Source organism: Malus sylvestris, chromosome 12, assembly GCF_916048215.2.
Source record: "Malus sylvestris chromosome 12, drMalSylv7.2, whole genome shotgun sequence".
Taxonomy (NCBI): Eukaryota; Viridiplantae; Streptophyta; class Magnoliopsida; order Rosales; family Rosaceae; genus Malus; species Malus sylvestris.
In genome coordinates, this window is record NC_062271.1 from 26,549,084 (window position 1) to 26,562,081 (window position 12,998).

The window sequence follows — 12,998 nt, forward strand, 5'->3', positions numbered from 1 at the left end:
TACTCGATAATTTTATATTACGTGGCAAAAGTAAAGTTCATTTTGCTTATTTTAGTCCAGACCGACTCACTCTGAAGTTCTTCAACGTTGTCGCCCGAATTACTAAAAAATTCCAGCACTCAAACATCTCAGATCCCTTACTCACCCTTCTGGCATCGACGCCCCAAAGGTATATTCCTCTCATCACTTTCAGAATCCAGTATATATACGTGTATATATATTTGCCAATGGAAATTTGTAATTTTGATTGTTCTCTGGTGGTGGTTTTGTTCATGAATAAAGTACTGGGTTTTCGCTATATTTTGTTTTCGAGAAGTTGATGGTTTTGGTTATGCTCTTTTTTTTCCCTTTTTTCTCAATTCTCAGTGAGTGGAACTTTTGTATGCAGTTGCTTATATAATTCATTTTGGGCGTCTATTAATTTTATGCTTTGTTTGGTTGTTTAACTAGGGATTAATACAAGATGAGAAAGTCGGAATTTTTTTCCTTATTATTGAATTGTGTATATAATTCGGAGTACGAAAATTTCAAAATATTCAGCCTATGAAGTGAGATTTTTCATTCTTGCATGACGATTGCTTCTTTGATTTTACAGTGAAGTGATAAATATTACTTTTTTGATGTTGCCTTTTGCTCCCATGGAATGAATAAGAGTTAATTAGTATGACCGTCATACAACCGATACATGCTTGCTTTGATTTTGGTTGGATCATTTCATGGTTGACTCAATTTTCATGCCTTCGTGGTTTGGTTGAATACATTGTTGCCTCATCGTGCTGCCTCGGTTGTATTGGTTGCTTCGAAGATTTCCTACAATTTCAACAACTGCAGTTGGAGGAAACTACGTAGTAAAATGAGTAGTGATCCTAGTGAATGGTGTTCTTTGTTAACAATACAAGTTCTTTATTCCCCGTATTCTATAAAAAAATTAGCTTAATGAAATGTAATTAGCTTTTTCAACATACTAATGAATGTAACCTTTTGAATTTTAGGTAATTAATAAGACACAATGATCATATTCGTTTTCTCTTTAAAATCCGCCCTTTTGATTGTACATGGGCTCTTGATGTAAAGTAAATAGAATGTAAATGCAAACCGACATACTTATTTTACCATGTCTGGTTAGTTTTTGAATTATTTTGGAGATAGCTGTGTTGATTTGCAGTTTTGTGGGATTTACCGAAGCAAAATTTGCATTATCCAAATTGATGTATTTGAGAATGCAATTATGTTTTCCAGATTTTTTTATTTTTCTGTGGAAATGATTCATAGCTGTTGTGGATTACGGTTTCAAAACCCACAGCAGAGCGTGGATAGTTTTTCTAGTACTATACTATATTGAACTCCTTTGTGTAACATATAATTATGGGTAATGCTACTTACACATCACTTTTTACCTTTTATACTGTACAGTGTTGTTAACTTCTGTTCACTGACCTTCAATTCATTTGATCCAACAGCCAGAAAGTGAAAAGAGTGTGTGAGGGTAAAAATTGGTGTATGGATAGCACCACCCGTAAGAGCAACTTCACCCTTTCCAATTGCAAGAGTGATTGGGTGATTCAATCTACCAAAACCAACAAAATGAGCTCCACCCCAGCCCAAACAAGTCGGGCTACAGTAAAAAGAATGAGGCACAACTGGTATAAAAAATCTTCTCCTTGTAGTCATGCTCCGTCAACTTCTCTTGCATGATTTCTAGAAATTTGTTCTACTATGTTGTTCAACTTCTCATTATTGTATGCATTTCCATGTGGGTTACTTGGTCTAACTAAAACTGTCACGTTGTATCTTGTAGAATAGCTACTTTCAGAGACAAATCAATCAACAAATGACAGAGGAAGACAGGTGACCACAGGTGCTACTGCTATTAAAGGAAACTGCATGCTTTTAATCAGGTCTGGCCCTATAATTAAAATTGTAACCATGCCTTCCCCTATGAGCGGACTTGTTCCATTCCTTGCAAGATATTCAACATGAATTCATTTATCCTTTCCAATTGCAGAATATTAGTGAATGAGTTGCTTCTTATATGAGAGATCCAAGCAGAATGGTTAGGCAGATGCAGATGAGGAAATCGGCAGTTTCTGTATTTGGCGCTGTAAGATATTAACTCTTACATCTAAATCGAAAAAATTGAAAATTTCACACTTCCCAAGCTTCATGTGCTTGCTCAAATAGATTTCTGCTTAATTTTTAAATGGATGTACAGGTTCCTGATAAGAAAAATACTGCAAAGGGGGAGGTAATCCTACTGTTCTGCATATAATTGGTTTAACTAGAATTCTATTCAAATCAAAGGCTCCTCTATAAATTCGTTGCACTTAAATGTCCCATGGATTCTACAATTTCCTATGTGCTATTTTAATTCTCAAGCGAGGTACAAATTCTTTGTTTGAGGAAGGATGTATTTTGTTAATCTGATACCATATTTGAACAATTTTTTGCGTCGTTTGTGGTGTTTACTTCAATTTTCATTTGGCATGGCCCCAATTTTATTTGATGAATTTGTTCCTTTGCTGTAAGAATCCCGGCAACGGAATCTTTTTCGGAGGACATGACACAAAACCGAGCGCAATGGCGTTCTAGGATTCATATAGCCGACCCCACTTAGTGGGAAAAGGCTTTGTTGTTGTTGTTGTTGTTGCTGTAAGAATGAATCATGCCACCTGTGATTATTTTAATACTCATCATCTGTAGCTTTGATTGTATCTTTTAATTAAAAGTTTTCTTTATTATTCCTCACTCTGATAGGAGACACAATCCGAAGCTGGTGCACAAGCTGATGGTGACCCTGAACTTTTGGATGACTCTTGAGTTTTACCAGCAGTTATTGAAAGAATTTTTTGAGACAATTGACCCAGCATCTTGTGGTAAAACTATTAGGGCATCGCATACGTAATACATGATTGCATTTGAATGTGATACGGTTTATCCAAATCTATAAGCGTTCCAGTAAATCAAAACACAATCAGATTGCATTTAAAAATTGTGGCCTTTGAATTTGTTTAAGATTTTATATTCCCAAGTGATGCCGGATATCCTTGTTCATTTTCTATTTTGGATCTGTATCTGCAGCTATTGTCTTCGTTACAGTGGGCTTGGAACCTAGTCAATCCTGAACTTCTATTATTCAAGTTTTTGTAACTTTAAAAATGGAACGCGCTATCGTAGTTATTCCTGCTAACAATTAAGACCTATATTGTCAGCATATTGTTATTGATTCTGATTTTGCACTATTTGATTATCCTCAAAGACAGCCTTTTATTCTTTGAAAAAGTTGCATACGAAGAAGAGGAAGATTGTTGACAGAAGAGCCTCTAAGAGTCGCAAGATACGGTATAAATAGATATTCGGTTCCCTATGCGAAACTGCTATGATTTTGTTTTGGAATATCTTGGAGCATCTGTTGAGCAAACTAGGCCAGATTGTTGAAGGCTTGTTGTGTTATGCTTTTGTAGGTACAATGTTCACGAGAAGATAGTAAATTTCATGGCCCCCCGGAGACTATGGCCGTTCCTCCGATGTTTCCTGACCTCAATAATTTGTTCGGGTTGAAGCAAAAACCAGCTTACGTGGTGTAGGTAAGGCTAATATTTGTTGTACTGATATTTATGTAATTTACACAATTTTGTTGCAAATGACAATTCAGATCTGTACTTTGACACATAAGCAAAGCGGATGTTCTTGCTTTCCCCCGTGCCGAAATCTTGTGTTTGAAGGCAGAAAACATCTTGAGGACAAGGTGATAATGCAGAGATGTCTATATCTAGTAAAATAAAACACTCGTGGAGGGCTTTTGGACTGCTGTCGCTTCTTTTTTCGAGAGATGGAGATCGATTAGAGTTAGCGTGAGAAGGAAGATGGCAGCAGTGACTAGCCCCCTCCATCCTCTCAGATGGCAGTTATTGCCTCTGGCACTCGCTGCTGCAATTTTGTGATCAAGATCGTTCTGTTGCTCTTCTTCTTTGTCTGAAAAACATACAAATAGCAGGAAATTTAGAGAAAACTTAAATGAAATGAATACGAGCAGACCCCTAAGTTCTATAATGGAGCATAATTTACCAGAGTCCATGATGAGGGTATTCAACCATTTCGGCCTACAGAAATCAACATTTTTCATTTCTGCTTCCCTGAACCAGCAAAATTGGTATCTTCCTGATACATGCTCCAGCGGTGACAAATCTCCACCGATGACAAATGGATCATTAGGATCTGGAGTGGTGTTGTGTTGGGTACTCATCTGGTCTTGGTGCTCTTGCACAAGCTCAACCCCAAACTCCTTTACCTGAATATACTCATCAGGTGTCCTCGTCCTTACGGAAACAACCACTTCATCTCCACATTCTAATATTATTGTTTCATTGTCCATTTTCCAATGGCTCAACCATGTCACATCTTCTCCAAAACCACAATGACCACAGAACCGTGGGCCATAGGTCCACTTCATACCCTTGCTCTTGTTGCTCACTTCAATACTCATAAATGGATCAAACAAAGAATAAATCCATTTCAACTCGTTTACATAGGTAGCAAAGATGTTCAAGCCCTGAATTTTGTGACTTGAAAGAGAAGGCACAATAAAAGATATTGAGGACTTTGTACTTTTATAGCTGAACCGACCAGGAACCTCATTCCCATAAAAAAATGTGCTATATATACCATGTCGATCAAGTCCCTGTATGCATGACACGGAAACGACTATATTAGTCAACTCTTTCTGATTTGAGAGAGAGAGAGAGAGAGAGAGAGAGAGAGAGAGAGAGAGAGAGGCACCTGAACGGGACTCCAAACCCAATCAACTTGTTTAAAGTTTTGCAAGCTGAAAAGTTTCCTCATTTCCAAGTTGTGCAAACTCAAAAGTTTCCTCATTTCCACGTCAACTCTTTCAATTTGTTCTAAGTTGTCATAGAACTCGCACTCAAGTAGATTGTGGTTCTCACCCTCATAGGTCAACGCTCTCAACCCATAGGATTGATAGGTTATTTGTTTCAGTGATATGCAACCATATACATCCATGTGTGTTATTTTTGGCAACCCCACAAGTGATTCGAGCCTCTCACAGTCATTAAAAGAGAGTATCCAGAGCTTCGTCAAACCTTTGATGAAAACAGGTAGGCTAGAAATTGGATTATGATCTAAATATAGTATTTGCAATGAGGATAGATTACTTAAATCCATAGCAAAGGCATCATCAGAAAGATTGCAGCTACAAAGTCTTAACTCAACCAAAGAACATGGCAAATAAGTCAAGATACTTGAACTTCTTCCAGGCCATAATTCACTTCTGGGAATTCCATCTGTTTCGAGCATTTTTAGAGATTCCATCTTCTTCGTCATCTCATCAAGATTTGAGCACCCACATAAAATGAGAGTCTGAAGTGATTTTAGCATGCACATGTTCTTTGGAAGCGTCCTAAGGTTCTTGCAATTCTTCAGATTCAAGTACACAAGTCTCTCTAGGTTTCCAATGGATTCATGAACATGAAGCAGGCTTCCACAATCTTCAAGAATCAATTCCTCTAGATTGGGGCAGTATGAGAAGTCCATGGTTTGACTAAGGCTATGAGAATGGCTCACATCAAGGATCTTCAATGATGGAAGAAACTGCAAGAAAAAAATTAAAATAAAGAAAAAGGAGAAATAAAATTTGTGGGAGTTAATTCTCACATATGCAATTAGTCAACGAATCAAAACTTAAAAAAGCAAAAGAAGGAAAAGGAATTGAGATGCACAGAGTAACATACTTTTGTTCCTTTGTAGACTTCTCTCAAGCTACTATATTGCATTTCAAGAACAATTAGACACTCCAAAGGAAAATCAATTGGTATAGAATCCAAAGGAAATTCAAGCCAACACAACCATCTTAATCTTTTAGGGAAATCTGCATAACATCCCTCCAGCCGTACGCGTCTAAGATGGAGCAGTTGCAATTTGTGCATCCTTTCAAATGCATTGGTTTCCAAGACAGCCTCATTTGTGTTTATTGGATTGTTTGCAGGATGCCTATGCATATCCAAGACAAGACCCTGGATTGTTTGGGTACCCTAAAGAAAAAATAAGGGGAACAGTTTTAATATGGATATTTTTCAAAAGAAGAGAAAAACATATATAGACATAAAAAGCATGTTTCTTACCGTCTTTTCCCTCAATACTTCGAAAGAATCCTTATGACGCCATAGTCTACTACGTTTCTCAGGCTCTTCTGATTCTAGGCGAACTATTTCTCTTCCCATATCACGAATCAGATCGTGCATTTTCACCTTGTCGGCTTCAATTTTCACCAAGGATCTATCAATGAGATTTTGAATGCCAACATTTGTAAAGAAATCACATCCATCTAGTATTCTAACAATGTAGTTTTTGTCCCTTCCTACTAGGAAACAAGCAATGTGGAGGAATAATTGCCGGTCATGGTTATCTTGTAAACTATCATAGCTTATTCTCAGTTTATTCATGATTTCATCATTAGGAATAACTTTTAGCTTCTCCAATGCACTTTTCCACACACCCACACTTTCACCTAACAGAGAAGAACCCAAAACTTGAAGAGCTGATGGAAGTCCTCCACAATGTTGCACTAGCTCTTTTGAATATTCCATGTAACCTTCACGGGGATGGTCCTGGCCAAAAGCATGCCAGCAGAAGAGCTCTAATGATTCATCGTAACCCAAAGTTCCAACTTCATGCACCATAGTAACTTGAAGTGCCTTTAGCAACCTTTCACGCCTTGTTGTTATGATTATTTTACTTCCGGGATAAAACCGATCTTTCATCCGTAGTACTGCATCTAATTGGTCCATACGGTCTACATCATCAAGAACAAGAAGAACTCTTCTAGAGCTTATGGCTCTTTCAATCTTACTTATTCCTTCGCTGACGTTGTGCACTTTCTCCTTTTTCCCCTTCAAAATATCATAAAGAACTTGCATTTGTATTTGAACTAACCCATTCGGTTGATTTGCCGTTTCTCTGATATTTTCAACAAAGCTGCTTCCTTCAAAACTTGTGAAATTTGAATTGTGTACACATTTAGCAATGGTTGTCTTCCCTATTCCAGACATCCCATACACAGTAACTATACCAACATCATCAGATCCATCTTGTAACCATAGATTGATGCGTTTGACTCGAGATTGGATTCCAATCAATTTGGATTGAACACTCAAGGGTGTGCGAATTAGCTTGTCACCAATCACCTTAACAATTTTTGTGATAAACTTTGATTCGTACCTACGAATTTGCAAACAAAATAAAATATAAATCAAACGTGCTGTGTACCTAAGAAAGTTATATAGGTACGAACAACTGGAGGGAAGCTAAACTTATACATTATGTTGATAGCATACTTAGGTTAAAAATTAAAATGAAACTTTGTTGACAACATAAAACAAGGGAAACCGAAATTATGAAAGTAATTATTTGCATTTTTTGTAAAAGAAGTATAGTATACACGTGTGTCAGGTCTAGATAACCAAACTAATTTAAGCTGAGAGGAGGAGATTTGAACTCTGACAACTTTAGGACACATGCGTTTAGAGATAAGAACAAATTGTTCATGTGAAAAAAGAAGGCAAAACAAATTGTTGGTTAAAAAAAACAAATTACCCTTCCAATATTGACACTAGAAAGATAAAAGAGAGAAAACGAAAGTTACCCATCTGCTTCATTTGGTAAGACCATCCCTGCTAGATCAGCAACCTCTGCAAGAGCCTCCCTCCATCGCTTCACCGTATTCGGCAACTGAGTTTTCTCGTGTCTAGCAAATGCTTTTCCAATGCTTCCCGTCTGCTTCCTCACATGGGATGGATCGACATCGTAGAAGACTGGTAATACTACATGGTCCGAGGTAGTCCTCTTGCGTTCAAGGATCATGGCAAGCTCATCAAGGCACCATTTGGATGACGCGTAATATTTCGAAAACACGACAACAGATGTTCGTGACAGCCGGATTGCTTTCTGTAGTCCTGGCTTGATATCTTCTCCTCTCTCAAGCTCGTCGTTATCTCGAAACGTTAGATATCCTGCGTTGTTCAAGGCTGTGTATAGGTGGTCGGTAAAATTCCTGCGAGTGTCTTCGCCTCTGAAACTCAAGAAAACATCGTAACGGTAACCCCGACGAGTGTTGGAGTCAGAGGATGTTCCTTGAGCTGCTCTCACAAGAGCCATGGTTTACGATCGATGAACAAACAAAGGGATTGCTCTTTGTCCTTGCAGGGGAATCATTTAATGCTTTAATTGATTGGGTCATTCCTATCTACTTCCTGGAAGTATTACATACAAACAAATATAATTGGTCGTTTTAGTCAAGCAAATGAAAACGCGTCTTGTCTTTTAAAATAATTGAAGACAGACACACTATACAAGTTCATTATTTGTGTTGTCTTTTATCTATTGCTTACTAAAAAAGAAGGAAATTAGAACCGATGTGTTTACATTAAGAAACAAAAAAACCGAGCAGTGTTATAAATAGATAAAAGTGAGAGGGAGGTAACCTTTGTTAGAGATAGAAGTGAATGAGATGCAAGGTATCGTACAAATGATGCAGGTAAAGAGAGGAGAGGGATATTAGTGTTATTGCTTTCACTCTTGATTTTGTGTTTTGTTTGATTATACATTGCATGCGCTTTATATAGAGCCATTTATGTGTAGAAGTCTATAAGACAAATTAAGGCAAGTTGAAAACCATGCCATACAAATTAAAAACCATGTCATCCAACAATAACAAAATCTGAAAATATCACTACTTTTAGTCCTTACTTTTTTACTTTTGACTAAACCATGTGGCATTCAATTCCCATTGCTTTTACAACACTACCCCTTGGATTCCCATCCACATATTAACATCAATTATCTCGTTAAAACCTTACTAGGAAAACCCAATGGGAAAAACCGTAGCGAAGGAAAATGGGTATAACTTTTCTTGAATTATGGATACAGTGTTAAGTATGCTTATGTTGCCTCGTTAAAACCTTGATAGTAAAAATCCAGTGGAAAAGATCCTAATTGAAAGGAAAAAAAGTACAACATGCATGTGTCTTGGATGTTGCCTCTGATGTATATCTCCTCCTGCATTCTTCAATTTGACTAATTGATAATCCGACGTAATCCGATACCATAATTTATAATCGATAAACAAGCAAAAGGATTGCTCTTTGTCTTTGCAGGAAAAATGTAATACCCCGTATTTAAAAAAAAATGATTATATATGTGTGTGTGTGTGTGTGTGTGGGTATGTTGGGTAATTATTTTTACGTAATGATTTTATTTGATTTATTTTTATGCAAGAACCTATTCTCGGTATGTAAAATAGTTTCATTGTAAAATCCTTTTTGCTACAAATTATTTCAAAAACTAGCTAGTAGTATTTCATATTCATATGTAATTAGAGATCTTTTTAGTTTGAATTGGAGAAGGTGATTATGATGAGTTTGGCTTTATTGTTCTCACAAAGGCTAAGTGACGTTTTGGGCAACCATTAGAGAATAAAGATGAGGAGTTAGTCACTACTCTAGATAGGTTGAGGTGGAGAGTTTGTAACATTAGGAGTTAATGATTTGGTGATTACTCACCACTCTAAATGTGAAGGTGGAAGTCTACTTAAGGGTGAGTTGGCAAGTTTGTATTCATTAGGAATCTAAGAGTTAAATGTTTGGTGAGGATTCATCCCCCAAATTGTTTGGATGTGGCCTTTGGATGCAAGGAACATCTTGCATATTACTCCTTAGTTCATGATTAGGTTCACTTTTGTTATTTTGTCATTGGACCACATTTCATTGTGATGATTAGGCTTACATTTGGTGTGTTTTCATTGGAACACATTTCATGGTAATAATTAGCACAACACTTGCTTTCTTTCCATTGGCACACTTGTGGAGATTCTTTGGACAAGAAGATGTCATGCAATTTACATAAAGGAAGGAGGAAAGAAACAACGGAGGGACATAGAGAAAAGAAGAAGAGGAAAAGATAGGAAGGAGGAAAGAAACAACAGAGGGACATAGAGAAAAGAAGAAGAGGAAAAGATAGAGGAAAGAAGAAGAAGAAAAGGGAGAGGAAAGAGAAAGAAGGAAAGGGAGAGGAAAGAGAAGAACAAAAGAAAAAATAAAGAACAACTCCAACGAAAGTTCATTCTTCCCTTCATATTACCTTGCAATTCTCTTTTACATGTTCTTAGGGCTTAAAGCCATCTTTCATTGTATTTGTAAGTCTACCACATATAGTGAAATACAATGAAAACACAACCCTAGTGGATGTAGCCAAATTGGTGAACCACTTAATTCTTGTGTTGTTTACATTTTGAGATCATTTTCCATGAGAAGCACTTCCACCAAACCATAGAAAATCTCCATTTATTTTCCCTTGAGAATGATGTACAAAAAGTGGGAGACAAATCCCAGAAAAATACATGAGATCTTACTCAACAAATCTCTCCATCAAACTACCATCATTTTCATCTATCAAAAGAAAGATATCCAAAAACTAGAAATTCGTCCAGCCTATTTATCAGACCAAAACACCATCATCCATAGATTATATCATAGTATTTTCTTCATGAGAATTGTTTGTCTGTCTCTCTACCATGACATATCAGAATTTAAGACACATCCAACAGTGTGATCGCCCATTTTGTCTGAAATACCAACTCATGTCTATAATCCCGCAGAAAACTGGACAGCCATGTTATGAGCACTAAAACCATATTTTTCGTAACTCGAATTGAAACATGATTCCATGCCGTGTGGCCTTTGAGATATATATTTCTCTCTAACCATTATTTTCTCTAACATGGATGTCTATTCCTTTTTTTAATAAAAACAGGTTGCCCGACCAAGATGGACGAGACGTTGGAAAAATATATTTGGAGTGGTCAACGAGCAACATTTTATATGTTGGATTATAAATTATTATTTTTTTATGAACATTATGATTATACTACTCTTGTTACTAATCAATTTGATTTATGTTGAAATTGCAGGTTTGTAAGATAAAGTATGAGTATTGATATCTATGTGAACATGACATATACATATGCATTGCAAAGCAAGAAAAAGAGTTGTGTTGTGTCAAGTGCTCACTTGTGTAAAGTGTCTAAGTTGTGAGGATATTCAAGGGCTGAAGTTTGCCTTGAATTAAAAATAATGAAATCTTGTATATGTCAAGCGTAGGGTGCAGGGCTTGAATATACATTTGGGCGTTGGGTGAAGTGCCTGTTTAATAAAGTGGAAACTGAGAGTTTAATTACAAAAATTGGGTTTAAGGGATGAACGGGAGTTAACTCATATGCTAACATACTTGGAGCTAAGTGGTATAAGCATGGTATGAGACGTGCAAGCTTGGGTGCCTTAGAGCAATTCCACCCTTAAGGATTTTGCGCCAGCACCCAGCGCATTTATCCACTCAAATGAACAGTAACATACTCCAATGAACAGTAATAGGCCAAGGCATCTCTACCCCTAAAAAAATGCGCTGGCACCTAGTGAAAAAATGCGCTGGCACAAACGATCTCCATCCCTACAAAATGTGCTGGCACCCAGCCCATTTAAAATATTTTTAAATTTTGTCTAAAAGAATAAAAAAATAAAATAGTTTTAATTTCGGATAGGATTTTTAATCAATCTCGTCACGCCACATGTCATTATCTAAACGTACTATTTTGGGAATAGATTTCCGCTAAGATTTTCAACCAATCCCGACACGCCACGTGTCACTTCCATTTTACAATAATTTAGCCAAGATTTCGATAAGATTTTCAACCAATCACGTCATGCCACGTGTCATTATCTGAACGTACTATTTTGTGGATAGATTTCCGATAATATTTTCGACCAATCCCGACACGCCACGTGTTACTTCCGGTTTACAATAATTTAGCCAAGATTTCGATAAGATTTTCAACCAATCACGTAGTGCCACGTGGCATTGTCCAGAACCTCATCCTTTCTTTTTTTGTCCATATAAACCCTACATCCATCCTCACACCAAGCTCAATCCTTCTTTTTAGCTCAGAATCCTTGTTCATCGTTTTCAAATCTTGAGTTTTTATTACAATGTCTTCTTCAAGAAGAGTGTATAAACAGTTGCAGGAGCAACAACAAAGGTTGTTGGCACAACAGGCAGAATTGGCCAATCTCGAGGAAGGTGGAAGTGGAGGTGGAGATGAGGCTTTCTTCGTGGAGGAGGATGAGGATGATCACCATAGAAGGCAGAAGGCCTCACATTCCCGCCGTGTCATGGAAGCCGTGGGTCAGATAGCCAAACCAAGACGTGTTGCAAACCTCGATAGAAAAAGGGAAAAACGAGGTAAAAATCTATTGGAAGATTATTTTATTCCCAATAGCATATTCCCTGATCATATTTTTAGACGGCGTTTTAGAATGCAACGAAATTTGTTCAACAAAATCATGAGTGATATTTGCAACCATGATTCATACTTTGTGCAAAAAGAGGATGCTTTTCATGTTCTAGGTCTTATTCCCGAGCAAAAAATTACGGCATCCTTGCGAATGCTTGCATATGGAGCATCTGCAGATCAAGTGGATGAGATCGCGAGGATGGGAAAAACAACTGTTTTGGAGTCCCTGATGCAGTTTTGCTCTGCAATTGAAGCCCTCTACACCAATGAGTACCTCCGGACACCCACGCCAAGGGACATGCGAAGGCTTCTGAGGAAGGGTGAGATGCGAGGCTTCCCTGGCATGATTGGAAGCATGGACTGCATGCACTGGACTTGGAAAAACTGTCTAAGTGTGTGGCAAGGAGCATATGGCAACAGAAAATGAGCCAAAAGCATCATTTTGGAAGCGGTGGCTTCATTTGATACATGGATTTGGCATGCTTTTTTTGGTGTTCCAGGAGCTCAGAATGACTTAAATGTCCTTGCCCAATCCCCAGTGTTCGACGAACTGCTGCAAGGAAACTTGCCGAGATGCACATATACCATTAATGGTACCCAATACGAGGGATTATACTACCTTGCATATGGCATTTACCCAAGG

General features: G+C 37.4%; 3 protein-coding genes across 3 annotated transcripts; 2 read left to right on the plus strand and 1 right to left on the minus strand.

Annotated features, from left to right (window-relative positions):
* The first annotated feature begins 63 nt into the window (after nucleotides 1–63).
* On the plus strand, nucleotides 64–3,692 carry LOC126593280 (uncharacterized). Its single transcript, XM_050259302.1, has 4 exons — nucleotides 64–169; nucleotides 2,755–2,873; nucleotides 3,261–3,339; nucleotides 3,462–3,692. Exons 2-4 carry the CDS (start codon nucleotides 2,786–2,788, stop codon nucleotides 3,556–3,558), a joined length of 264 nt encoding a protein of 87 aa, XP_050115259.1. The 5' UTR covers nucleotides 64–169; nucleotides 2,755–2,785; the 3' UTR covers nucleotides 3,559–3,692.
* Nucleotides 3,586–8,271, minus strand: LOC126593279 (disease resistance protein RUN1-like). The gene is made up of 6 exons (XM_050259301.1): nucleotides 7,658–8,271; nucleotides 6,138–7,233; nucleotides 5,748–6,047; nucleotides 4,777–5,607; nucleotides 4,066–4,678; nucleotides 3,586–3,972 (listed from the first exon to the last, which is right to left on the minus strand). Exons 1-6 carry the CDS (start codon nucleotides 8,167–8,169, stop codon nucleotides 3,770–3,772), a joined length of 3,555 nt encoding a protein of 1,184 aa, XP_050115258.1. The 5' UTR covers nucleotides 8,170–8,271; the 3' UTR covers nucleotides 3,586–3,769.
* A 3,912-nt stretch (nucleotides 8,272–12,183) lies between these two features.
* On the plus strand, nucleotides 12,184–12,788 carry LOC126593887 (uncharacterized). Its single transcript, XM_050260050.1, has 2 exons — nucleotides 12,184–12,303; nucleotides 12,469–12,788. The coding sequence occupies exons 1-2, from the start codon at nucleotides 12,234–12,236 to the stop codon at nucleotides 12,780–12,782; spliced, it is 384 nt and encodes a 127-aa protein (XP_050116007.1). The 5' UTR covers nucleotides 12,184–12,233; the 3' UTR covers nucleotides 12,783–12,788.
* Nucleotides 12,789–12,998: the final 210 nt, after the last annotated feature.